We start from the raw sequence: 25834 nt of genomic DNA, 5'->3' as shown, positions 1-25834 counted from the left end.
TGAAGTGGGGTTAGGTTATGAAACAGTTTCCCAAGCTTTGAACTCCTCATGGGTCGCTGTTGAATCTATCATCAGGAATAGAATGAGTGGGCTCAGCGCTGGTGGTGTAGCCTCGATGCGGCTGTCCCGGGTTCGAGTCCCAGACCTGGCAACCTATGCCAAATGTCTCCCTGTCTCTTTGTCCTCTTTCCTGTCTACCTACTGTCGATAAATGAAAAATAAAGGCCTCTACTGCCGCAAAAAAAAAGAAGAATGAAACGAGTATGGCTTGGACGTCCACTCAAGCAGACAAAATGTAACTGTTTGGCAGAAAACTAACATTGCATATCTGCCTAAGAACATAGTAGCAGCATCATGCTATAGGGATGCTTTTTTACCACAGTTGGTCAGAGTTTAAAGTTGGGAAGATGGATGATGCTAAAAGACATCCAGGAGGATTTGAGAAAGGTGCGAAGGTTTAGCGCAGGGCCCTTGGATTCAATCCCATAAATTTGTTTATCAAGCTCAGGTGGTTGAGTCAGATGCACATTTTTAGAAAAAAGTGTTAGGCTGCAATTGGTGCGAGGCCTTTCAAAAAACATGCAGAAAAATAAGTTCTTAAAATGGAAATTTAAAGGTGCAGGAAAAAAATATTCATCTTTTATCAACCATGTTTTTTTGGCTATTAATTAATTATAATAATAAATAGGATTACAAAGATCCAGTTCAAATGAACTACTTTCAACTTGACATTTTTGGCCCCAATGGCAAACAGCTTGGGTACTAGTGTGGTAGAGAAATACCTCCAAACACAATTCCAGCAAAGTGTGGTTCTTCAAGTATAAACTAAGGGGGCTGAATACAAATGAACACCATATTTAGTCGGAATATTATTTGTGATACCATGTATCATTTTCCCTTTCTACTTCACAACAATGCTCTATTATCACCTAAAGTCACGTTAAATACTTTGAAGGTTGTGCTTTTGAAAAGGGGGTTGTGTATTGTGAAGAGTGGTATAAATATAGTTTTTTCAAAGTACTGTGCAAGCTCTGTCATTTTATTTTTGGACTCTAAAACAAACAAGTGAGCAGAATCACAGCTCAAAACAAACCTTTATTTATCTCATGCATATTGACAAAGGTGGGAATGCAAATACCACATTTTTCATAAATACACTGTGTTGTCCATTTGATGTGAGTGTAATATTAAATTTAAAAATAAAAGGTTTACTATTTCAGACATCACAAAAGAGCCCTAGCCATCTTGTTTCTAATTATGTCAGTCTTTGTTTAAAGGTTTTATGCTTCTTTCTTTCTTTTTTGGTCTAAAACTTCGGCTTTGAACCAAAAATAAATGCTCTCACCTTTTGATGCATCAGTTGTTTGCTCCTGCTTTGTTTATTCCATGTGACACTTTTATATCAAAGCCTAAAATAGTTGAGGATTATTCCTGTTCTGACACAAAAAAGCATCTGATTTGACTTTCTGAAGAACAGCAGCTCTTATGATCCCTTTGTTGTCTGCAAGAAATTTAACTGTGAGAATCGAGCTTAATGTCCTTCCTCAAATTCATCCTGGCTGTTTTTTTTTTCGACCGGTGACGGCACTAGGATAATTTTCCTCAAGATTACTGATGGCGTTTTATTGATTTCACAGTTCCAGACTTCCAGGAGCAGGACATTTTCCTGTGGAGGAAGGACACAGGCTTCGGCTTTAGGATCCTTGGAGGCAACGAGCCAGGAGAACCTGTGAGTCTCTCAAAAAGTCCCTGTGTTCCTATTTATGTTGCTTTTTGCATTACCACAATTTTCTCTGTATCTTTGCATGAAATTCAGCTCAGAAGATTCAGGAATGTAAATAAAAAGGAAAGGTTTTTCCCAGCATTTGGGTGTGAATCTGTACAGTTCTTTCGTTGCTATGTTGGACTCTTGACAAATTCACATCATTGATTTTTAACAAGACTCTTTGACACGACGACCTCACACCTTTTTGGAGGCAGACTTATCGTTTGTACTGGTTCACATTCCCACACTGTTCTTTCTTCTCTTAAAGGAAAATAAAATAGTCTCGGCTTGAGTTACAGTACCTCTGCTGTTAAATCAAATACATGATATTAAATGCAGTGGTTAGGATTATGTTGTTGCATAACATGTAAGAAGCACAGCATGAATGTGTTTTCTGTTTCCTGGTTTAAGTCCTATTTATCTGCTTTGCTTGTGTTCCAGATCTACATTGGCCACATAGTGAAGTATGGCGCTGCAGATGAGGATGGGCGTCTCCGATCTGGAGATGAACTGATATGTGTGGACGGCACAGCGGTGGTGGGCAAGTCGCATCAATTGGTGGTGCAGCTGATGCAGCAGGCTGCCAAGCAGGGCCACGTTAATCTTACTGTGCGGCGTAAAACCAACTACGCAGGTAAGACAAGATAAGGAAGCTGCTCAATGGAGTTGGAATATATTTAAAACCCAGATTTTGATCGCTATATTGTCCCATCAACAACAGGGAAAAGGTTATAAATTAAAACTGCAGTTTTTCTTTTCAATATTAACCCAGTGAAAAGGAAACTGACCCAACACAGTTTGTTTCCTATTAACCATTCTCATTTGTGAATGTTGACTTTAAAGCCAGAATATTTACGAGCATCAACAGCGTAAGCAAGGTTACAAGAACACTGGGGTTAACTATTAGCTTACAAAAATAACCATAATATTGTTTTTTTATGCTCTATGAAGTCTGACATGTCTGCTACGTTTTCCACAGTACAATGGCTTACAAAAAATAGAGTAGAATTTGGGCCCAAATTATTTAAATTGTGGAAAAGTGCAGACTGTATAAAGTTTATCCCATCAATTTTGATTCTGTCTGTTTTAAGCACATTTAACTATAAAGATATGGTAACAGCTTAATGAATGAAATATAAACCAGAAATTCTCATAAATAATACATATGGTTAATGGATACAATGCATATTTATGTTACATGGAAATTGTGTAGTCTCCATGATAATATTTTTTTTGACAAAGGGTTTAATAGAAGCCTTCAGAGTTGCAATTCTGACTAAAATGAGGCCTCCTTTTCTTTATTTCCAGTTTAGTCTTAATATATTTGACATTTACAACATGCTGAATACTCAGGCTTTTTTATTTTTAAATACATAAAATATAAAATATTCATTTTATAAAATGTCTCCATGCTGACACTTTATACCTGTATTTCTTACTAGTAAATAATAGTAAAATAAAATACCTTTAAAATTAATTGTTTAGTAATATTGATTTGAAAGCACATTACGTGTATCTCTCCCCTGTCTCAGTGGATTGTATAATAATCAAAAATCCAAACCTCTCAGTCTCTCAGACACACAACTGGACTGACCTCCTTAACCTGCTATTTTAATAGTTTTTTTATCTAGTTATTAAAAACCTGACCATATCCCAATGCTGTTAACACATTAACGCGGGGATCGGCAACCCGCGGCTCTTTAGCGACGCCTTATTGGCTCCCTGGAGCTTTTTAAAAATGAATGAAAATGGAAAAAGATGGCGGAGAAAAAAAGATTTTTTGTTTTAATATGGTTTCTGTAGAACGACAAGCCTGACAAACATTCTTAACATTTTCCAATCCTGTAGAAATGTGTAGAATAAATATTACATTTCAACATTTCTGTCAACAAAGATTTGCGTCGTAGCCTGCGACACATGTTTCTTTCAGCTCGGCGTGGTGCCAGGCAGGTAGCTGTTGCAAACAAACCGGTGGTTGTGTGGTGGGCCATGGATCCCAAATCATTTGCTTTCATTGCCAATATGTTTGCTTTGTAATGAGAAGTTGTCAAATAACAAAAAGAGTAATGTGGGAAGACATTTCCAGGGAAGGCATGATACGTTTGCAGCCGAGTACCCACTTGGTAGTGAGAGAAAAAGTGCGATTGCATTACTTCTGGAGAAATTAGAGGGCCGCAAAGATAGATTTAAAAAGTGGATTGCATCTCCAAACTCCATTGCTGCTGCTAGTTTTGTTGCAACCCGGGAGATAATACAGTGTGGAAAATCGTTCACGGATGGTGACTACATTAAGGATTCATTCATTAAAATATCAACACACCTATTTTCAGACTTCAAAAACAAAACCAAGATAATACAGAAAGCGTTGCCTTCATTATAAGGCTTTTAATTGTTTGCTGCTCCAGACAGATTTGTTTTTTTGGTCCAATATGGCTCTTTCAACATTTTGGATTGCCGACCCCTGCAGTAACGGTATGTGCAGAGGTCACATTGAGTATAACGTTTCCCTTGATGCTGATACTTTTTATTTATTTAAAATCTCTACATTTCCTTATGTTCTATATTGCCATTACTTTTTAAACATTTACTTTTGAATAGTCTCACATCACAAGCTTTGATGGTATTCAGTAGCTAAAATACACTCTGTACTGAGCACTACTGGAGCCGTTATTTATAGCCGTATTTATATTTATCTAAGTTCCGTGAGGAGCCTCGGGCCCTCTTTATCACTGTACGTGCAAGCCTTTTTCCTTCCTCCTCTTTGGTCCATGGAGCTGGAAGCGGATAGCCTATGCTGCAAATAAACATTTCGCCCCATCACTGATGTCACAACGCTCATCTCAGCACTGCCACGCCCTGCTCCTCCCTACTCCTCAGCAGGCAAAATAGAAAAGGCCTATAAACATGATGGACAGGATGCTCAACCTTTGGCCCGGTGACGGCAGCCAAAGGTTGAGCATCGCCTGTTCCCCGTCTGCCCTCTGAGGCGCCTTCCCTGAGCAGCCGTACAGGAAATTAATTGTGGAATGATATGAAACGCCCAGATTCTGCAGGCAGGTCACGTCTTCAGTTTAGCTTTTGTTCACAACAGATTAGAGAGCAGATTCTTAAAGAAGGTTGTTTTCTGAACTTCATTAAGGCTTAAGCTGGCAGTTAGGGGAGGAAAAGTACTTTTATTAAATTGAATAAATGATGTATGTGTTTTGTTGTATAATCTTTGTTTTCTGTGTTGTGCATCATTATTTCATTGTCTCCCAAGCCTTTTCTTGATCTTTTGGGGCCCGTCACATGCCTCTGTTCTTATTCAACTTCCTGTTTGTTCTTCTTTATTTCCTTTGTAAAATCTTTTCTACCGTCCTTCTTTAGCTCCTTCCTCACCTTATGCTTCTGTCTCGTCTAGTTAAATCAGACGGAGATGTCCCTCCATCACCAGCGTCCTCACACCACAGCAGCACCCAGGCGCCCAGCCTGACAGAGGATATGGGGAAGCGCACCCCGCAGGGCAGCCAGAATTCCCTCAACACGGTCAGCTCCGGCAGCGGCTCCACCTCTGGCATCGGCAGCGGTGGAGGAGGAGGTGTAGGAGCTGGGGCTAGTGGGAACACTGTGGTGGCTACTGCGGCGGCAACCACGTCCTCCCAGCCCCCGAATGGGACCACAAACACTGCCGCCGGCGTTTCCTCCGCCGTGCAGCCGTACGACGTGGAGATCCGACGGGGCGAGAATGAAGGGTTCGGTTTTGTCATCGTATCATCCGTGTCGCGGCCTGAAGCAGGCACCACCTTTGGTAAGCGATGCTTCACTTAATGAACTTAAACAATATTCATAGGTACTTTGTTTTGATGTTACATGCAAATATTACAGTTCTACCCACCACAAACTCAAAAGACACATGAGGGCTTTTTTCTTACCTTTGGGTTCTTTAATCTTTTTTGTCTCCTTTGTGGAACTCCTTTGTACCATCACGAGAACCACCGAGTGCTAAATAGCCTGACAACCAGCACAGATTCTGGCTATTTACAGTCGCACCAGATCAGTATCAACAGCCTTCAAAGAAGCGCATCTTTTTTTTTTTTTTCTGCTTCATTTCCTCTCCAGCCTGTCAAACCAAGACACTGAAACCCTTTCTTCCCTGCAGCTGCTGCTACACTCACACAAAGCTTTCATAATTGATCACAAGTGAAGTGGGTCTTACGTAAGGCATCTGTATTATTCAGCTCCACTTAAATTGCTTCAGCTGAGCACGTTGGCACTAAAAGCCTAATGACAACTTAATGAGGATGCAGTTCTCCAAACGGTAAATAGATGAATCAATCAGACTTTATTGATATGTATCTATTTTACACCTCAGAATAAGTTTTTAGATAATATTGAATTGCTTAATTGCAAATAAATATTCCCCTTTTTTTTAGCAGCCCATATGACTGGTATTTTCTTAAGCCGCCATTTTAACCACATGGGTTGTGTCTTTTTCTAAGCAGGGATGACTTCCCAGACTCATTTCACCTATACAGTGCTATACAAAATTATTCATACCCCTTTGAACTTATTCACATTTTTCAACATAAAACTGTGCAATTCAGTGTGTTTTGATAGTATTTTATGTGAGAGACCAACACAAAGTAATGGAAGAAAAAGCATGGTTTTATAAAAACAGTTAGAAATCTGAAAAGGGTTGATTTACATTTGTGTTTGGCCTACTTTACGCTGATACTCAAAGGAGTATCACAAAATTCACCTCAACAGCAAATAGAGTCGACCTGTGTTTGATTTGATTAAACACCGATGCAGTAACCCTTGCAGTTTGCTTCAAGCCATGTAGCAGAACAGAGCAAACATGTGGAAGAAGGTGCTTTGGTTAAATGGGATCAAAAATCGAATTTTAGGCTTAAAAGCAAAATGCTACTCGTGATGGAAAACTAGCTTTAGGTCACTGAGTACACTAAGGTAGTGGCTGCATCATTTTTGGGAATGTTTTTTGTGGTGCTATTGCCCTTTATTCACAGTAATCAGACAGGAAATGAGTAGGGAGAAGAGGCAAAAGCATGCAGGCAGAGGATAGTTTTCTTTCACACAGATAAGGAAGATGGTCCAAAGTACACGGAGAATGGAAGGAGCTGAGTGGGCAATCCTGGCAGAAAAGTTGTAAGAGGCTGGAAAAGACCTGAAAATGACTCACTTTCCAGCAGAACGAGGACCCTAAACATACAGCCAGAGCAATAATGGAAAGGTTGGGATTAGAGCATATTCATAAAATAAAAGGGTACCAGTCAAAATCTGCACTGAAGAACCTAAAGTGAAAAGATGCTGGTAGCAAAACACCACAAGACTTCCCATCCCTGCACACCAAACACTTTACAGTTTTATTCATAAAACATGAAAATCGTGCATCATTTTCCTTCCATGTCACAGTTATGTGCTACAATGTGTTGGTCTAACAAATCAAATTTAACATGACAAAATGTGGAAAGGTTCAAGGCTCTGTACTGCTATGCCATTCCCCTGTCCGCTGTGCTCCTGTCTGTTGGTATGAACAGACCAAAAACCTTTGAAAACAGCATCACAGGTCGGCTTACAAAGCACCAAATTTCTCCTTCACAGGAGTACAGTGGAAAGCACAAACTAGCAGTTGAGCTTCATTTTCTTTGACTTAACATGTACAATTCACGCGAGGCATTTCCTTCTCTTTCTTTTTGCGCTTAATATTTCTCAGCATGAATCTGACTAGATTTATTTAACAGATAGCAAAGGGTTGACGGTTAGACACGTTTGTAGCAGAATAAAAGCAGTAAGTGTGTTGCATAGGTGAAATGAATAGTAATGAAAAGGAAGACTAGATAAATTGCTACAGTCTGCAGACGGAGAGGAAGAGAACACCTCAGGGTAGATGGGGAGATGTCAGCTCTGATGTATGTTTCTCGTCCCTAACATCCTGCAGGTATAGCTATCTGGGATGTAACAAATCAGAACTGTTTCCATATCCGCTTTCTAATGCTAGCACGGAAATATCTGAAATTTATTTTGACTAGTGGTTTTACAGAAGCTTTAGCAAATGAGATTATTCAAGAATACATTGGATATGGGATTTGGGTCCTGATTTTTTTTTTGGTTTCTTCACAGTCTGTGCATTTTCAAATCAAATAAATATGGACATTTAACGTTCCCAGATTCTTGTCCCTGTTCAATATTCCAGATTGTAATAATCTGACTTTCTAAAAATAAATAGCTCAAAAAGTGTTCATTCTTTAGACCAATTACACATATTAGATATATACAAGCTGAGAACAGCTGTATTTGCTCTGATTCATTGATGGATTTTCTTTTATTGAGATCTGACCCATTGATTCTGATTTGACCAACTTTTTTTGTTTAGTTATTGTTTGTTTATTTCTTCCTGACTATAACTATAAAACGGGGACTGGAAACAACGCTCTGAAGATTCTTGGATAGAGTAACTAGTCTTTAATCCCACTGAAAATGAGGCATGATTATCGTTGTTCAACAATCAAAGCAAACCTCCCCAACCTTCCTAAGCTAAATCTGATTATTTTTATTGAACTCAGAGAAATGCTTCAGAATTTATGCTGCTGTTTGATGCGTTTATAGACTGAAAGTTGTAAGAGTTCTTAGTTTTGATTTGTCTTAATAAAAAGGTAAAATGACAATGAAAGTGTAATAGAAACACACAAGCAGAAGCTCGGGATGATGTGAAACGGTTATGGCCACAAAAAGATCTACAGACCAGGTTTTCTTTTTCACATAAGACAATGAAACTAAACAGGCTTAAGACCTGCTTATCTTGAGCTGTTTTGGTTTTTCAGTTAATGAGTAAAAACCCAATGATGAATACACATTTTATACAGTTCTATGTCTGTCGTGGGTGGCTACGTCTCAGGTAATAAAGTGGGTTTTGTGTACATATTTGGAGCTTTTGATGCGTAGAACACACTGATACCGAACCCCAAAAACTCTAATTTAAACAAATAACCAAGTTGCATCAAATGCTTGGTCTAACATGTAAAACGTGGACAAAACATCGAATGAGATCATTTAAGTTTCAAGTGTGGAAAGCTGACTTTTGAAACATTGCGTAGGAACTCTGGATTAATCATAAAAAGTAATCATGATCAAAAGTACTGCAGTGTAGGTGCAGCCTGATTTCTTAATGTAGCAGATTTACCTGTAGTTTTCTTTGCCTATAACCCTGACATGTGTCTATCCTTTCTTCTTCTCTCAGTGACTTTGGCTTTGCTTGCTTTGGGCTGCTGGTGAATTTACCCTAAACTCTGTTGATCCTCTTTTTCTGCTCCTCCCCCCCTTTCCCTTCTTTTCCCATCTCTCTAAACAATCACAAACACACACATACACACTGAATCACGCGTCCCACATGTCAATGGTTGACCAAAGCTGGAAATGCATGTGTGGCCATGCCTCACAAAATAGGCCGCATCATCGAGGGGAGCCCAGCGGACCGCTGTGGGAAGCTGAAGGTTGGCGACCGCATCCTGGCCGTAAACGGGAACTCCATCACCAACAAGTCCCACTCTGACATTGTGAACCTCATCAAGGAGGCCGGGAACACCGTCACACTACGGATCATTCCTGGAGATGGTGAGTAGGCAGCTGCGTTTTATTCGCATCAAGCGAATCCCAGAGCAGCTTCAAGAGGGATTCTTTGTTTGTTTTCAAGAGATGTAGCTATAAGAGATCCTCGGTACCATGTCCAGATTCAGGTTTGAGAATGTTTGCATTATTACCACTAATACTTGAAGTAGATGAAGCACTCATGATGTTTTTATTTCCATAGTTTACTGTTTAGCAGCTCTGTCCAGCCAAGCTAAGTTTTTTAGCTCCATTATTAGAAGTTTAACAACACATTAATAACATCTCATAACTTATAGGTTGAGGAGTTATAACGTATCCCTGTGTGTTGTATAGAGCTGCAGTTCCACTCCTTTGTAAAGTGAGTGAAGCACCCCTGCAGTGTTGTCAGAGCAGCTTCTTTGGGGTTATTTGGGAATTCTCCCAGCCGTTGCAGTTTTGCTCTTGGCGTGCCCTCACTTTCAGAGCATACAAGAGTTATTTAGTTGTGTCTTTGTTTGTTTGTGAGCAAGAGAGAAAAAGAGAATCCTCTGGAACCTTCTCTGTGTATGCAGCAATAGAGTTTTGCTATAAATGTTGCTGTGAACCTTTGCGGTGGCAGTGAAAGTTAGAACAGGAGACTCAGCAGGATAAAGTCAGGTCACACACCAACCATGTCATTATTGCATCCCAGTGTGCCATAGAAGGCAGGTACACCTGAGACTTTTTAAGGTTTTATTGCACAGTAGATGTTGCATATCTACTGCACCTTCCAAAAGTACGCATACCCCTTAAAGGTTTCCCATTTTGTCACATTACAAGCCCAAACTTTATTGGGGGTTACAGAACAATGATAGTGTATTAGTGTGAAGTGGAGGGAAAATGTGGCTTTCAGCACTTTTACCACTAAAAACTGAAAAGTGTGTCCTGCATTTATTTTCATCCCCCGTGAGTCAATACTTTGAAGAACATCCTTTCATTTCCAGCACAGTTGCAAGTCTTTTAGTGTACGTCTCATCCAGCTTTGCACATCTAGAATTATATTTTCCTTCATTCTTCTTAGCAAAATGGCTCCAGCTCAGTCTGATTGCTTTGGGAGCATCAGTAAACATTACTGTTCAAGCCTTGCCACACATTCTTGATTAGATTTAGGTCATTCTTACAAATGAAGATGCTTTGACCTATATCATTCCATTGCAGCGCTGGCTGTATATTTACAATCCCAGTTTCAAGTCTCTTGCAGCCTTTAACAGGTTTTTTCCAGGAATTAAATGTGTTTAGCTCCATCCATGCTCCCCACAGCATGATGCTGTCACCTTCTTGTTTCACCTTGGGGAAGTGTGTGTTCAGGATGATGTGTAGTGTTTTTGTTTTTGTCACAAAGTGTTTTGCATGTAGGCCAAAAGGTTGCACTGGATTTTACAGATTCAAAAACGATGTGTAATTTTGATTCCACTTTAAAATCATGTACTACTTTGTATCCCGGTAAAATACAAGAAAGTTTATTGTTGTAACATGACACATTGTGGATAAGTTCAGCGGCTGTGAATACTTTTGCAAAGCACTGTATGTATTTTTTAAAATTTTCACTTTTGTTGGTTACTCCCTCATTTTTGTTTTTATTGCATCATCTTTTCTTTTCATTCCGACCAGAAGGGACATGTTAATAGGCCGAGAGACAAACTATGAGACAAACTAAAGAAATGATTTGACTTTTTTGTGCACACTTCTGGGCATTAGAGTTGATAAAAGGTAGTGGTTGCCTAGCCGACTGGAAAGACTGACAGGAAACAGCTGTGGGAGAGATAAATGGAAAGATGGAGAAGGTTTTAAAAAATGAGAATCTGGACAGTTCAATCAAGTTTTATGAGGACAATTATGAAGCTGCAAAGCCAATATTTAGTCTGAAACGAAAACTTGTCCTGTCCAATCTTCAAGTTGATTGCCAATCTTTGCGCTCCGTCAGGAAACTGAAGGTTTACGTCAAAATGATTCATGGGTCATGGAAGAGAAAAAGATGAATACAGCAAAGTGAAACTGACCGTGGGAGAAATGGCCAGAGGCAGATTTATAGAGTACCAGCCTGGTTGCATGAGTAAAGCCTGGAAAGTGAATACGCCTTTCTCAATGCAGCAGGAATGTTTCTGTTCTATAATAATAATCATAATAAGTAATACCAGCAATGAATTCTAGCCCAAAATGAGATGCGGAAATGAAAGGTAACAAGTGCTTTAACAAAATGACTGAAAGCACAAACTGCTGGGTCTCCTGGATGTTTTCTAAGTGTTTGGGGAAGCTGGAGGTAAAGCCGCAGGATTTTCTGTGGGTCAGCTAATGTTTGTAGCTAACAGCTGCTGAATGGACACAAGTGTGCAAACCAAAAAAGGAAAATGTTTCCATTGTGAAAAATTGATTTAATCCATCACAGTCTTCTGGAACACCAGATAGGCCTCTATTATGCAAATACTGCAAATTATGGATTTATGCTAAATCAGGAAAAGGTTTTATCTTCCGCGAAGAGAGAGGGTTTCATGGGGAGTCTTAAAAGATATCCAGAGTTCGTATGCAGGCTGGTGGCATGCTGAGGAGGTAGTGCAATCGTTTGGATCGGGCGTACTGGAGCAGAGTCAGCTCTGAAACATGAAGGATTTCTGGCCCTGGGACCAGGGTTAAAAACCACTGCTTTAATCCATCCATCCACCCGTCCGTCTCTCAGTCCTTCCTTTAGCTATCCAGCCATATGTACATATTTACATACATGCATACCTCCCTAAGTCCGTCTGTCCGTCCATCCATCCATCCATCCATCCATCCAGTTTGTGGTTTTAAAGCCTGAAAACTAAATATTTAAGGGAACCATGGATATCCCACATTGTTTTTTTTTTTCTTAATCTGCTTGTCCAGTTGTGGTGGTTGCACTTCATCTTCTTGTTATTCGGGGTAATGGAAATTTCACAATAATCTCTCCTCCTGCCTTATTCCCACAGAATCCTCCAATGCATCTTTGTTGACAAACGCAGAGAAGATTGCCACCATAACCACCACTCACACATCTCAGCAACAGGCAGCACCTGAGGCCAGGTGGGCAGCTCTCTGCAAAATTAAATTTGAATCAGATCAGAGTTTTGTCATGCAATTCTTCAACTAAAATAAATATTTGTCCCTTTCTTTCAGGACCAACACCAAACCAAAACAGGAATCTTACGAGTTTAAAGCCCCTCAGAACACTCCTCCCCAGCCCCATATCCAAACAGACTCAGCTCAGGTAAGTAAAAACGCATCAGTCATTCACCTGTGCAGTCAACCATTCCATGTCTCCATCAAGCACTCACCACTTCTAACCACATCCCCATTTTCTCTTCACCCATCCATTCGAGCTGTTAGAGCATCCAAGCTCTTTCCCTTCCATGCTTCAGCTCACACACCTTCCCAAGGACGAACGGTGTGCATTTTTATTTATTTATCTCTCTGTGATCGCCGGCTGCCGTCGGCTGAGGCGGTGCGTTAAGGGAAGCCTCTTTACTTTCAAAGTACCTCCTCAGTCCATTGTGTTCCGTGCTGAATTAATCTGGTGTTGTGGAGATGGCTCTCCTAGATAACATTGATCCCTCTGCAGAGGAGATTAGGGGGGCATGAAGGCAAAGCTGCAGAGACTGTCTGGCTGTCCTTGTGCTGCCCAGTCTGTCTCTCTATTGCCTAGAGCCCCCAGCATCAATAATTCAGCATCCTTACACCTGAGCATATGCTAGCACACATGCACGCAAAGCACACTCACACAGAAACCCTGGCACAACCACTAAACAGGCGTGCCTTTCCTGGAGGTGGCATTTGTCCCCTGCTCCTGACATTGGTGACGGTTTCAAAGGGCACACAATAACACACACCCTTGAAAGCCAAATCACAAATTTGTCCTTGATAGTAACACGTCTGTCTCTGTCTGTCTCCCTTTTTTGTGTCCATTTTTGTCTGCCTCCGTCCAGGACTCCGAGTTCTACTCAGTGGACCTGGAACGAGACAACAAAGGCTTCGGCTTCAGCCTGCGGGGAGGAAGAGAGTACAACATGGACCTGTATGTGCTGAGGCTTGCTGAAGAAGGAGCTGCAGTTCGCAATGGGAAAATGAGGGTATGGACACATCATAGCAGAATCTCCAGATTGCGACACCACAAATCAGCAGAGAAGTCCAGATCGTTTGGAGTCATTTAAGATTTGGCTTTACGTTAAAGTACATTACGGTTTATAAAAATGTATGGAATGTAGGTTCTTGCACTTTGCTTGCTTATTAGTATTATGTACAGTTATTGTGTTTTATTCAACTGAACAATGATGTTACGATGCTGCCGTATCTGTTTTTCTTTATGGGTGTTTTGTTTTGTCAAAACAGGCGTTTCTTTAGGACATGCAGGGTTATCAAGATTAAGCAAGTAATGTTTTAAAAATGTTTCCCCTAGAATGCTCGTAGCTTTACCATTTATTTTGAAAGACACATACAGGTACAATAAAGCTGTCTGTGGATATTTGAGGACAGGTGGTAGAGCAGGTTGTATGACATGGGCAGCTCTAAAGCTGCAGCAGATGATACAATCGCTAATTCACATTAAGCATCATTGTTATGGTTAAAAAAAAGGAAACCCTCATTCCTCAGATTCAAAAAATATTGTGCAAAACCTATAATAGAGTTTTGCAAGCTGTGCAGTCGGCTGTGATGGATACAAATTGGCTGTTTGGCTCACTAGGCGAACTTACACCACCAGGTAGGCTCTGGGCATCTGATACAGAGCCTTTAAACAAGCTTTACAGACACACAGCATTAAGAGTTTTAATGCTTTTACTTCCTCCTCCTTTAAATCTTATGTCAGAATTGTGTCACCTATAAAATAGTGAAGTAATCTTATAAAATGTGGGTCAGCTTTTTTTGAAGTTGACTGAGTTATCTTCTGATGCTCAGGCTTGTCTCAGTGAAGAAGCAGGCAATAAACCGTTAATGATGGACTGGTGTTTATGTCCACTTCTAGAAATGATATCATATCCTCAGTAAGTTCAGTTTATTTGATGGTTGTATTTGGCTGTGCAGCATTTAAGCCACTATCCCATTTTAGCTGGAGCAGATCTAAATTATTATTCCACACGTTTGCTTTCAGTCTGAAACCACAACATGCATTCAGACAGAACTCCAGGGAAATCATTTAGTTTGTTACACCGCAGGTCTGCATCTATCTTCTTGGCTTTTACCTTCATCTCTTCTAAACTCTTGCCACAGCTTTGAGTTCGTATTTAATTGTCTTTAAAAACATCTCGATTTGAGGGAATTAATTTCCTTTTTGTGGCAATGATGTAGTGACACAAATGGCTTATTTAATATAAAGACATGTTGAGGAAATGTAATTAAACCTGACGGTAATATCTCTGTTTATATAATCTGATTAGAGATGCATGGTTTTCTTTTACACGCAGTTCAGCCACACATCTCAACAGAGCATCTGTGACTGTATTGAGGGTTTTAACCATTCACTCTGATTAAACTGCTTTTTCTAAGGTGCTGATAAAACAGCTGACTCTTTAGGTTAGCCCATGTTTACCTCAGAGACTTTACAGCCATCAAACTAATGTCAATCATAAGGACTGGCCATGTGGGAGGCATCCCACAATTACTCCCAACTGTGCTACCATAACATAAACACAGTCACCTTCACTGAATGTAGGAATGAGTATGGTATGAGATTCTCATAGTATGATTACCTTGATAAAAAATACCATGGTTTCACCGTATCATGTTACTTGCCTTTACATGAAACAGGAACACTACTAAATCCTCCTGCTGCTAAAATATTACGCCCTAATGGTTTTTACAGTTATGACAATGTTATTGATCACATTTAATTGTTGCTATTTTGACTTTGATGCAAAGACCTAAAAAGAAACAGCCACAACATTTAGTTGTAGTTTCCAACTTCACTGAAATTAGCAGGTTAATTAGTGAGGCCACCTGCTGCAGTAGCCAGCCTGCAGTCAGCTTTGTAGAACAGCACACACTGTGCAATTTCACAAATCCATCGTGCAAGCTCGTTATTATAAAATACAGACTGCTTTCACGCCGTACGATAGGAAATGCCACAATGTAGGATTAGTTTGTGTAGCAGAATTGTGTAACTAATCCAATAATGAATCGACACGACTTTCAGGTAAACATTCCTATTACTGAAGTCGGACTTTAAAAAAGAGGGGTGAATGCTTGCAGCTGGGGACAAAAGATAATGAGAATTATTCTCGAAGCTCTGCAAGATATTCGTTGTAGATCATCTTTGGCTGTGAGCAGCCTAAATTAGCCATTGGTGCACCCGTCACACAGAATAACAGACCACCAGTTCAAGCTTGCAGCCAGAAATGTTTTATAAGTCTTTGACAAAAGACGTTAACTAATCGCTCAGTTTGAACCTTAATAGAAGAGGTGAGCAGTGCCGCTTTAACTCGTACACCAGGAATAAACTGTTAGTTTTCCCAGGACGCCTGGGCCAGGACGCCGAGCCTTTGGCTAAACATTGTTTTTGGATTTACATTTTTACTAATAAATTGTGAATAATATTTTTATCTTCTTCTGGCAATAGCAAAATTTGCAAGTGAACAATAAAATGTGATCTACTGTATTAACCACTGAAAGTTTAGATTTACTTAAATAATTATCTTTCACAAAAACGACAGTTTAATTTTTCACTGTAAATCTGTTCATTTAAATTCAGATTGTAATTTGCGAGAAAATTGTGACTGTCTTCCGCAGACTGAGCTCACCACTTTAACTTTAACTACTGTAGGTAAATACTGTGGTCCTTGTCTTGTTAAAAATTCAAAATATTATACATAAAATGTTCTTTCTTTCACATGAGCTAAAATGTCTTAGCCAGATCTCTTAGTCACATCTCAAAGCTAACCTTTCTGCTTACAATGGCACACTCCAGGATGACTGTAGAGGAAAAAAATGTATTGATTTCTGCAAAGAAATGAACATTTTATGGTAGTTTAACTCATAGTTTTCATGCCAACCAGTCATGATAGCTGTCATTATACTGGTGTATTCCACAAAGGCCGTATGAGCTGGATAAACAATATGCAGATATATCTTTTTAGTACTGCTGATGTTCCCACAATGGGAAGATCCTGCAGAAATGGGAGCATTGTTAGATTTTACTTTGCGCAGTTAGGAAGGACATAGTAAGTTGGTGTAATTAGAACATTTGTACTTGTATATCTGAATCCTGCTGTTTGTTTGAGTTCAGGTTATTTAGAAGTATTAATAGCAGCAGCAGCCTTGTGAGGCAAAGAGACATGTCAGACAGAGATCTACTCTCTGCCAAAGCAGTATTCCCCTGGTGCAGACTGCTCTGACAGCTAACCTGAGGAGGGGATTCAAGGAAGCCAAAAATGTTTCTTCCTGTTTCCTGTTTTCCCTCCAGTCTGTCTCTCTCAGCGTCACAGTTGCTGCCTTTTGATTTGCTCTCTGTAAAATGGTTGAAGAAAAGTGGCAAAAACTGTTCAGTGCATTTTTATCAATCAGATTTTAAAATGTAACTTCTTGTCAACATGTCCACCCTTCCCTTCTGTTTTTCCGACGTCATGTCTCTCTGAACCTCCATGCTTTAGGTCTTTGTCCTTCCTTCCTTTCATTTGTTGTCCCACTGCTGTCTCCTCTTGTTTTTCTGCCTCCCCTTTTCACCTGTCACCTGCCTCTCTTTTTTTTTTCTCCTCTCACCTCGGCCTTGTACCTTTCCCCCCAGGTTGGAGACGAAATCTTGGAGATCAATGGCGAGAGCACCAAAGGCATGAAGCACGCGCGGGCCATCGAGCTCATCAAGAACGGAGGCCGACGCGCCCATTTGGTGCTCAAGAGGGGTGACGGTTCTGTGCCTGAATATGGTGGGTCAATCTACGAAAACATTCCCTTCTCCCCCATCTTCACTCCCTGAGCTTGGACGCTGGTGGGGTTTGAAGGGGCAAAGAACTGAATCACACACCCGGGACCCTTCACCCCTTCCTGGCGTAGACACACCAGGGGCGGGAAGGAGGGTTTGCTTGGCTTTTAAGTCTTTCTGTGGTGAAGGTCACTCCTGTGCTGTTGGGTTCTGGTGGGGGGGCTGAGCGATTGCTCCTCCGGGTGCGGTTGACCCTCCTACTGTCACCTGCTCTCAGTTTCCTTGTCATCCCGCTGTCACTTTCCACCTTCTTGCCGCTCAGCTAAAGCACTCTGTCGGGACTTTACAGAAAGGTGCTGGGCCTAATTTCAGTGCAACATAAGATAAAAGCTGTTTACAGGTTTGAATGACCAGAGTAGGAGAAAAAAGCTTTTCTTATTTTAGTAAGAAGTTCCGTAAATTGCTTTAGCTCATTATTAAACACCAGTTCAACATTAAAAAGAGAAACTTGATTCTTTGCTTCCCATAAAAGATGGGACAGCTCACAGCTTTGGCTTCATTGTGACACAAACATATTTATGATATTTATTGGAGGTGAATGTAAGCTACTGAACTCCTAAAGGTTTTAAGTGAGAACTGTACTAACAAGAGGCAGCCTAATACAAGTACATCCAATAATTTAAATTAGCATTGTAAAGTTTATTATTTCAGTAATTTAGTTCAACAGTGAAATTTACATAGATTCATTACACAGAAAGTGATATATTTCAAGTCTTTATTTCTGTTGAGGGGGTTAGTCCATGGCTCTTAGTAGGTGTTAAGGCAATCTAGGTTGCTTAAACTGCGTCCATCAGCTTCTTCTTGACCTAAACAACATAGATTCTCTGTGGAGTTTGGTGACCAGTGATACCATGGTCATTAAAGCAGGTATTGGTACTTTTGTCAATGTGGGTAGGTGCCAATACCTGCTGGAAAATGAAAATGAAATCAACATCTCCATAAATCCTGTCAGAAAATTTTGAAGAAATGCAGTGGCAGCATTCATTTGTTGTAGTTCTTGCTGTGGTTTGATGGATGCTGTGATCATCCTACAAGGCCCCTGTTGCAGGGCAGGAGACAACCGTGGAAGGAAATGATCTCTGGACATTCAGCTGTGAATGAATCCTGCTCCTGAAACTGCAGTTTCCTAAGCTGGAATTCATACTTCTCTTAAAAAATGTATTGAAAGTCTTAGACTTTCTGAAAGTGTCTTGCATTCTGCATCTAAAACTACCAGAAACTTGGTTGTAAGTCTTAATTTATTGCACTGAACAAGTTTGTGAATTATTGGTGATGCAATTGTTTGAAGAGGTGTCCTAAAACACTGAAACACATTGGCCTAACACTAACCTATGACATGGCCCCCCAAATCATCACTGACTGTGAAAACTGCACACTGGACCTCAAGCAACTTGGATTATGTGTCTATTCACTTCTCTTCCATTTTCTCCTTGAATTGTACATGACCCTGAAAGAAGTATATGGACCACTGTACAATGGTCCTTTTTCTTAAAAATACTTCCCTAATCCCAAAGTGAAATTAAACTCTTGTTCAGCAATGGTTTAACATGAGACATAGTAGCTCATGTCTGGGATACATCTGTGTGTGCTGGTTCTTGAAGCTCTGGCTGCAGCTTCAGTCTTCTCCTTGTGAATCTCCCCGAAAATCATGGTCGTTTTCTTCACAATCCTCTGAAGTCTGCAATTTTCCCTGTTTCTTCCTTCTGCTCAACTTTCCAATAATATGCTTGTATACAGCCAGCTTCTTTATCAGTGACCTTTTGTGACTCTTCCTACTTGGGAAGGGTGTTAAGACTGTCTGCTGGACTGATTATACAGACAAAAGCACTGCAATAACATAACATTTCTATAAAATATTGGTCTTCTATAATATTTAGATTTTCTGTGAAACTGTTTTCTAGATTTTTATTAGCTATTCTCTATAATCATCAAAGTTTTGGAAATAAACACTTGAAATATATCACTCCGTCTCTAGTGATCAGCTTTAAACCTAGTTTAACTCACACTTTGACAATGCTCCGATTTATTGAGATGGCCTTGTACTCTTTATTTTCTGTTTTCAAGCCAAACTTCTGCTATGCTGTGGTTGACATTCCTCACTCATCCATGGATTTTTTTTCTGTTGCGCCCATTGTCAATGTTATTGTCATTAAAATGCTGTGAAGATTAAAACACCCAACTCCACACATCCCCATGCAAAAAGAAAATGAGTCATGGCGCTTATATAAAGCTTTTGTACAGTGATTAAATGAATAGACATTTTTACAAGTATTTTTGTTCATTGTACAGAGCCATGAATCAAAGCCACATATAGATGGAGAAAAGGTTTATTGCTGCATGAACTTGTCAAAAGTGTAAATTTGAAGTTTTTTGCCCCCTTCTATTGTCAATTTTCCATAATATTTATGGAGCGTTTCTTTTGTTATTGTATTGACAAGTTTTGATTGATACTCAAGATTCATGAACATTTTTCATTGTCTTGCTTTTTCTTTGTTTTCTTTTTGAGTGTAGAAACATTTGCTTGTGTAAGTTTATTCGCTGTTATCTGATCTGCACCAATTATGGCGTCATGTGAACTTTGTATATTTTTGATCATCATTTGTATTTTTTTTATGTTGACACAACCTTTTTGGCAGTTTTGCCAGCGTTTCTTCTTTTGATTTCTGGAATTGGAAGTAATTTTTTCTGCTGCTTCTTTGTCAACATGTCAACAGTGTCTGTGTGACGGGCTTTGTGTGTTTGTGAGTGCGTGTGTGTTTGGGTGGGGGGGGGTGGGGGGGGTGGCGTTCACTATTCTGTGTAGTTGGCGGTTTTCACGGAAGGATTTGGGCAACTTCTTGGACTGTCTCTTTACTCTGAATGATCAAATAAACACTCCTTTTACATAAGAATCAACACAATCAGTAATTCTCGCTTGTCTTTCTTCCAGTTGGTTCCAAGCAATCTAAACTTCTGTGTTCTTTTTTTTTTCTGTTTTTGTGGATGCTCTCCTCTCTCTGTATTATGCTGGGCTCTTGTCTTCCTTCAGGAATGGCCGCTCCCCATCTCACCGCAAGTGTGAGAAATGAGAAGATGGGGGAGGCCTCTGTCCTTCAAAATCAGTCCACGGTTTGTAACTGTCCTCCTCTGTCATCTGGCTTTTCCCATTTCTCTTCATCCTGATGTGTGTGCTGTGGCCTCAGATCACTCATGCCCGTGCTCTGCTTCATGCTTACACAGCCGTTCACCCTAACACTTTGCCGGTGTTGTAGCTCCTAATTGAAACAACCCATGCATGTGTTTGTAAAATCTGCAATTCTGAACAGTAAGTGTAAAGTTTTGGTTTGTTCTAGTGTTTTATTTTTTATTTCAGAAAGCATTTCTTCTGTGGACTACAATAGATCTCAACAGCTCAAGCTTCCTTTTTGCTGCAGTTGTATCTGCCTGAGTCATGTTTTAGGCACATTGGAGACAGAGTTAAGCTCACAAGACTGTGGTTATTTGTCCACAAAAAGAAGACTGGTTGCGTTTTGTCTGGAGCTACCAGGGAAAAAAGGAAAAGCAGAACATAAGGTTCATGGATATATATTCATAGAATGTGTGTACAAAAGGTGGAGGCAAATGATGCAGTGGCGATCCCTAAAGGGAGCAACTAAAAGAAGACAAAGACTAAAATGTTTGCCCGTATGCTTGAAGAACTTGCTAAAACCGTACAAAATGTATTCTTAGTCCAGTAAATACGCACTCTGGCACTTTTTAATGGCTCTTGTTAGGAAACTAAAAATTTCGCCCAATAGAACAAATCCATACTTGGTTTAGAATATTTGCAGGTTTAACTATTCTTATACTCCATTTTATGCTCTATAAATATTTTCTTTAATATTTTATGTATTATTCTGAGAGTCGTGATGTTTAAAAAAAACCTTTGAAACGCTACCCTTTGTGCTATCACACAGGTTTTAAAGGATCCCTGTTTAGCATAGAATTACCCAGTTAAAATGTTTCAGAGATGAAAGTTCAAAGAAGTTCAAATTTTTATTTAAAAACTCATTACAGTCTTTTTGGTAATAGAATGTATTTCTGGGACTGCATGTCACAGCAATCAAAACCTTACAAACAGTAATTATTGCTCGTATAAAAAAAAAAACAAGAAATAATTTATGGATTATCAAATGGGCACTAGTAGTGAAGTTTTATCTCTAACAGTACCCAATATACTGTTTTTTATTTATATATTTACAGATATTGATATTTAGTGCTGCTTTCATGGAACCAACGGTGGAAAATAAACTAAAAATAATAATCTCCACAATACTTTGTTTTTGGGCTTTGCAAACATTATTTTGTAGATTTTATGGTTAACACCATAAATAAAAATTTGGCCTGTCCCTACCTTAGACTCTGTGAAAAACTGAAAGGGCCTTTTACTTTAATGCCATTTCAAACATCCACTAGCCTTTTCACAACCACTGGAGCTCATTTTGTGGGAAAATTACAGTTGTATTCAAAGTAATAACAATTCAAATACACTAACCAGATCAATCAATGTTTTTGTAGAAATCATATTTACCACATGGCAAATAATTTACTAGTGGGTATAGTAGAGTTATAGAGAACCAGCATTCATTATATGCATGCTCCTAAGTCTCTAATTAAATAAATGATTGACAGAGGATTGTTCAAAATAATAGCAGTGTGGAGTTCAATTACTGATTCATTCATTCTGTGAAGAAACAGGTGTCAGTCAAGTGGCCCTTATTAGGGTTGACGCCAGCAGATGTTGCCTCAACAAGAAAATGACCCCTAACACATGTAAGCGTGGAGCATCTTGGTTTCAGACCAACAAAATCAAAGCTCTGGAGTGGTCAGCCTAGTCCCCAGACCTTGATTTCATTGAAAATTTGTTGGGGTGAGATCAGAAATGCTGTTTCTGAGGCAAACGGAGAAATCCAGAGGAATTGTGGAATGTTGTCAAACAATCCTGGGCTGGAATACCTGTTCACATAGAATAGAATAGAATTCTTTATTTGTCAGTGCTCCACATGGGTGCAACGAAATTTTCAAGACAAAACAGAACAAATGTGCCAGAGGTTGGTCGTCTCCATGCAACAGAGATGTGAAGCAGTTCTCAGAAACAGTAGTTATACAGCAATAAATCAATTTAGTGATTTCCAGGAATAATAAATCCTACATATACAATAAACATTTTAGTTTCTAAAGAAAAATGAAGACACTGCTATTTTGTTGAACAGCCCAATGTTCATTTTTCTTCATTTTGTGCAATTGAACGCAACTGTAAACCCAGTGGTTTGAATTGGAGTGAGTGCAACTGTGAGTGTTTTGTCAGTTTTAGTTGCATGGATGTCATGGTTGACCAGTTAAACCATAATACTGCTTCCGTCTGCTGATTTGAAATAAGTAAATGAAAAACTATGAAGTAATGAGACGATGCCATGAGATCTCGTTTCATTTCTAAAGTATAATAATCCATCTCAGTTTGGATTCGTTTTTAGGTTTTGAACTAGGAATGGAAAGCATCAAATTGATGGCCAGCTTTTATATTTTCTTACAGTGATTACAAAATGTTTTCTGTCACTGTATCACCATTTGTTTTCTCTACCATGTATCCAAAAATCCTGCCAAACGAATGATTTAGGTTGCTGTTAGGATGTGTCCATTGCTAATTTAGTCAAATAAAGTCATGCTGACTGCAGCTAGACTCTGCTTCACAAGACAGATTTCCTCTAGACTAAAAATATTGTGATGCTTTAGATGAGCATGTTATTTGGCTTCAGGATAAACACATTTCCTGAGGTATTGCAGTGTGTGAACATGTATAAATAATCAATACAACTGAGCAGCTTCAATTACATATAGGACCTTCTATCCTGACCAGCGAAGGTCAGGCTATGTGCTGTCTGAACCAACACTTCAGACATGTGACCCTAGGTAGACCAAGGAACAGGTCTGTTGAAGGAAACAAGTTTTGGATTCAATGACCGGTTCTCCGTGATGTCTTTTCTTTTAACTTACCACTGTCTTTGGCTGCTGCTGTGCCATATAACATTTGCTTAACATCAGATTGGCTTCCATTGGATATGTTGTCAGCTTCGTGTCTGAGTGGATCAGCATGATCAATGTCAAAGTTTGCTGAATCTTTTAATGTGTAGATCAATGTTTGATCACTCTAGCCTCATCTGTATGTCAAACTGTGTTGCAGACGGCAGCCCCAACGACATCAGCACAGCCGAACCAGTCACAGGGATACAAAACGCTGCGGAAGTGAGTTCCCTGCCCCTAACTAATGCACCATCAGAGTCCAGCTACCCACCAGAACCCCCACCACATTCCCGGAGCAAGACTGAGCCGAATCACCGCACCAATGGCACCGGCAAGCAACATCGTTCCCATCACCGTCACCACTCCCCCGGCAAATCCAAGGGGAGGAAGTCCAATGGGAGAAATGGGCCCAAGCCATTAAAGAAGACGGATGACAAGGAAAGAAAAGGCCATCGCCACCGAAGCCGCCACCGCTCACCCCATAAGGGGCACAGCCGGTCACGCAGTGCAGACAACACTCTGGATAGCCGTGATAGAGGGCACCGCCGAGGCCGTTCTCCAGAAAGGCGTCGTGATCAACACTCATCAAACCCCCGCCACCGCTCTCCTCAGCGCTCCCCTTATCGCTCCCCTCACCGCTCTCCTCGACGATCCCCTTACCGCTCTCATCGCCACTCTCCTCGGCGCGCACCTCGCCACCACAGGTCGCCCCAACGGGACCATTCACCAACCAGACATCGCCATCGCTCCGCAGACCCCTACCGTTATACTGCCTCTGAGAGAAACAATGAGAAGCCAATAGTAGAGGAACGTGCGATGACCGAGACTCCTGAACCAAGCCTCCCTTTTGAAGATACCATCTTGAGGGAGTCGCCGGCCCTGGCCCGCCTGAACAGGGAACCCGCTCTTTCACTTCCACTACTACGGAGAGAGAATCGTCTTTATGGGCCGGACAGCCTTCTGATGAGAACCTCCTCCATGGAGAGGACCTACAGGGGAGATAGACTGATGAAGGACATGGCATCCCGCGACACCTACAGAGACGTCAACCTGCCCAGAGTCCGAACCGCTGACTTAAATTACCATAAGTACACCTCCCTGTTGAGAGGGCATACACCTGAGATGCTGGAGAGGGATGGGCACTTTGCCAGTCGAGAAAGCACCCCCGAACCTCGGTATCGAGCTCACAGCCTGGGACGTGCCATCTCCCCAGCCAGGAGGGACGACTCTGAGGACGAAGAGGATGACGACAATTTTGTTGCAGCTAAAGTCAGAGAGTACTACAGCACACTCAAGACCAACAGCAGTCGCCCATCCAAGCCCATGACCCCTGAGCCTAAGAAGACCTACAAGGATAATTCCAAAGACCTGAGCATCTGATTGGTCAGTTGTCAGCCAATCATGGATATCACCCACACAACACCTCAAGTACTCACTTCCATTATCGGTTCTACAGGAATGCACCAACTTGTGTTCACATGCTCACAGAAAACACCTTCACACACACACACACACACACACGTACACTGCATATGCATTCTTACAAAAATTACGTAATGTGTTAAGTTACTAACAAGAGTGATTCCAAAATGACTTTTGAAAGCCTTTTTTTTTCATTTTTTTAACTGTATGTTTTTGTTCTCTTTTTTGTTTAAGCATTCTACATTTACAAACCTTTCCAGAAAATATAAAAACAGAAAAAAAACAATGATGTGCCTAAGAGTTCCATTAACAAGAAGCATTTTGTTTTTAATCCGATATGTGGCGGGCTTTTTGTGGCCCACTGTCAGACGATGAAATGTACGTACTTTTCCATAAGGATTACATGGAAGTACCGCGCACCTGGATCACCATGGCCAGTGCTCCTAATGATGCTGTGCATGTCTTTTCCGGTTTCAGTGTCTCTTCTTTCTGTCTCTTCTACCTTTGGTCTCTCTCTTTCTCTCTCTGTCTCTCCTTCCAGTGCCACTGTTTTTTAAACATTTGACCAGACTATAGCACAAGCCTGCATTTGTTTGTATATTTTTGACAGTTTGCAGTATGTGTACATTCAGAGGTGATCATTTTAAACAAATGAAGGGAAAATTAAAAGTGAAACTATGATGATGATGTTAAAATAAAATAATATATTCAACGAAATAATGTGTGAGACTTACTGTTTTTTTTTTTTTTGCTGTATGTATATATAAATATATATATACTAAGATAATGTAATCTTTTCATGCTTAATGGTCACTAGAGGGGTTTTTCAAAAGTTTTTTTCTTGTATGTTTATGGGTCTCGATAATGGTGTCACATCATGTATAGTGCCACCTACTGGTCAGCCACAAAACAACTGTATTTAAACCTGTTGTGGTTGGTTGTCAGAATGCCTCCTGCCAATCAGTAACATACCATTGGAAAGCCTGTTGGTTTCTGCTTAAATTACGCCACATTTGAAGTGAAAATGCATTTGTGGGTTGAGCCCAAAGAAAACTTCATAAATC

General features: G+C 40.2%; 1 protein-coding gene across 8 annotated transcripts in view; it reads left to right on the top strand.

Moving 5' to 3' along the window:
• Positions 1–25487, top strand: part of magi1b (membrane associated guanylate kinase, WW and PDZ domain containing 1b) — a 167008-nt gene extending 141521 nt beyond the window's left edge. For 4 of the 8 annotated variants that reach the window (XM_047348605.1, XM_047348606.1, XM_047348607.1 and 1 more), the window contains 9 exons: positions 1638–1729; positions 2207–2399; positions 5166–5552; positions 9173–9376; positions 12334–12427; positions 12521–12611; positions 13327–13470; positions 17115–17253; positions 23509–25487. In XM_047348605.1, the coding sequence (XP_047204561.1) occupies positions 1638–1729; positions 2207–2399; positions 5166–5552; positions 9173–9376; positions 12334–12427; positions 12521–12611; positions 13327–13470; positions 17115–17253; positions 23509–24728 (2564 nt within the window). In that variant the 3' untranslated portion in view covers positions 24729–25487. Of the gene's footprint in view, positions 1–1637; positions 1730–2206; positions 2400–5165; positions 5553–9172; positions 9377–12333; positions 12428–12520; positions 12612–13326; positions 13471–17114; positions 20210–20337; positions 20418–23508 lie in introns of those variants that run through there. The other 4 variants (XM_047348612.1, XM_047348610.1, XM_047348608.1 and 1 more) reach the window with 3 other exon arrangements.
• Positions 25488–25834: the final 347 nt, after the last annotated feature.

Source organism: Girardinichthys multiradiatus, chromosome 20 (assembly GCF_021462225.1).
Source record: "Girardinichthys multiradiatus isolate DD_20200921_A chromosome 20, DD_fGirMul_XY1, whole genome shotgun sequence".
Lineage (NCBI taxonomy): Eukaryota > Metazoa > Chordata > Actinopteri > Cyprinodontiformes > Goodeidae > Girardinichthys > Girardinichthys multiradiatus.
The sequence above is the reverse complement of the archived record's forward strand: the minus strand, read 5'-3'. Positions and strand labels throughout refer to the sequence as shown.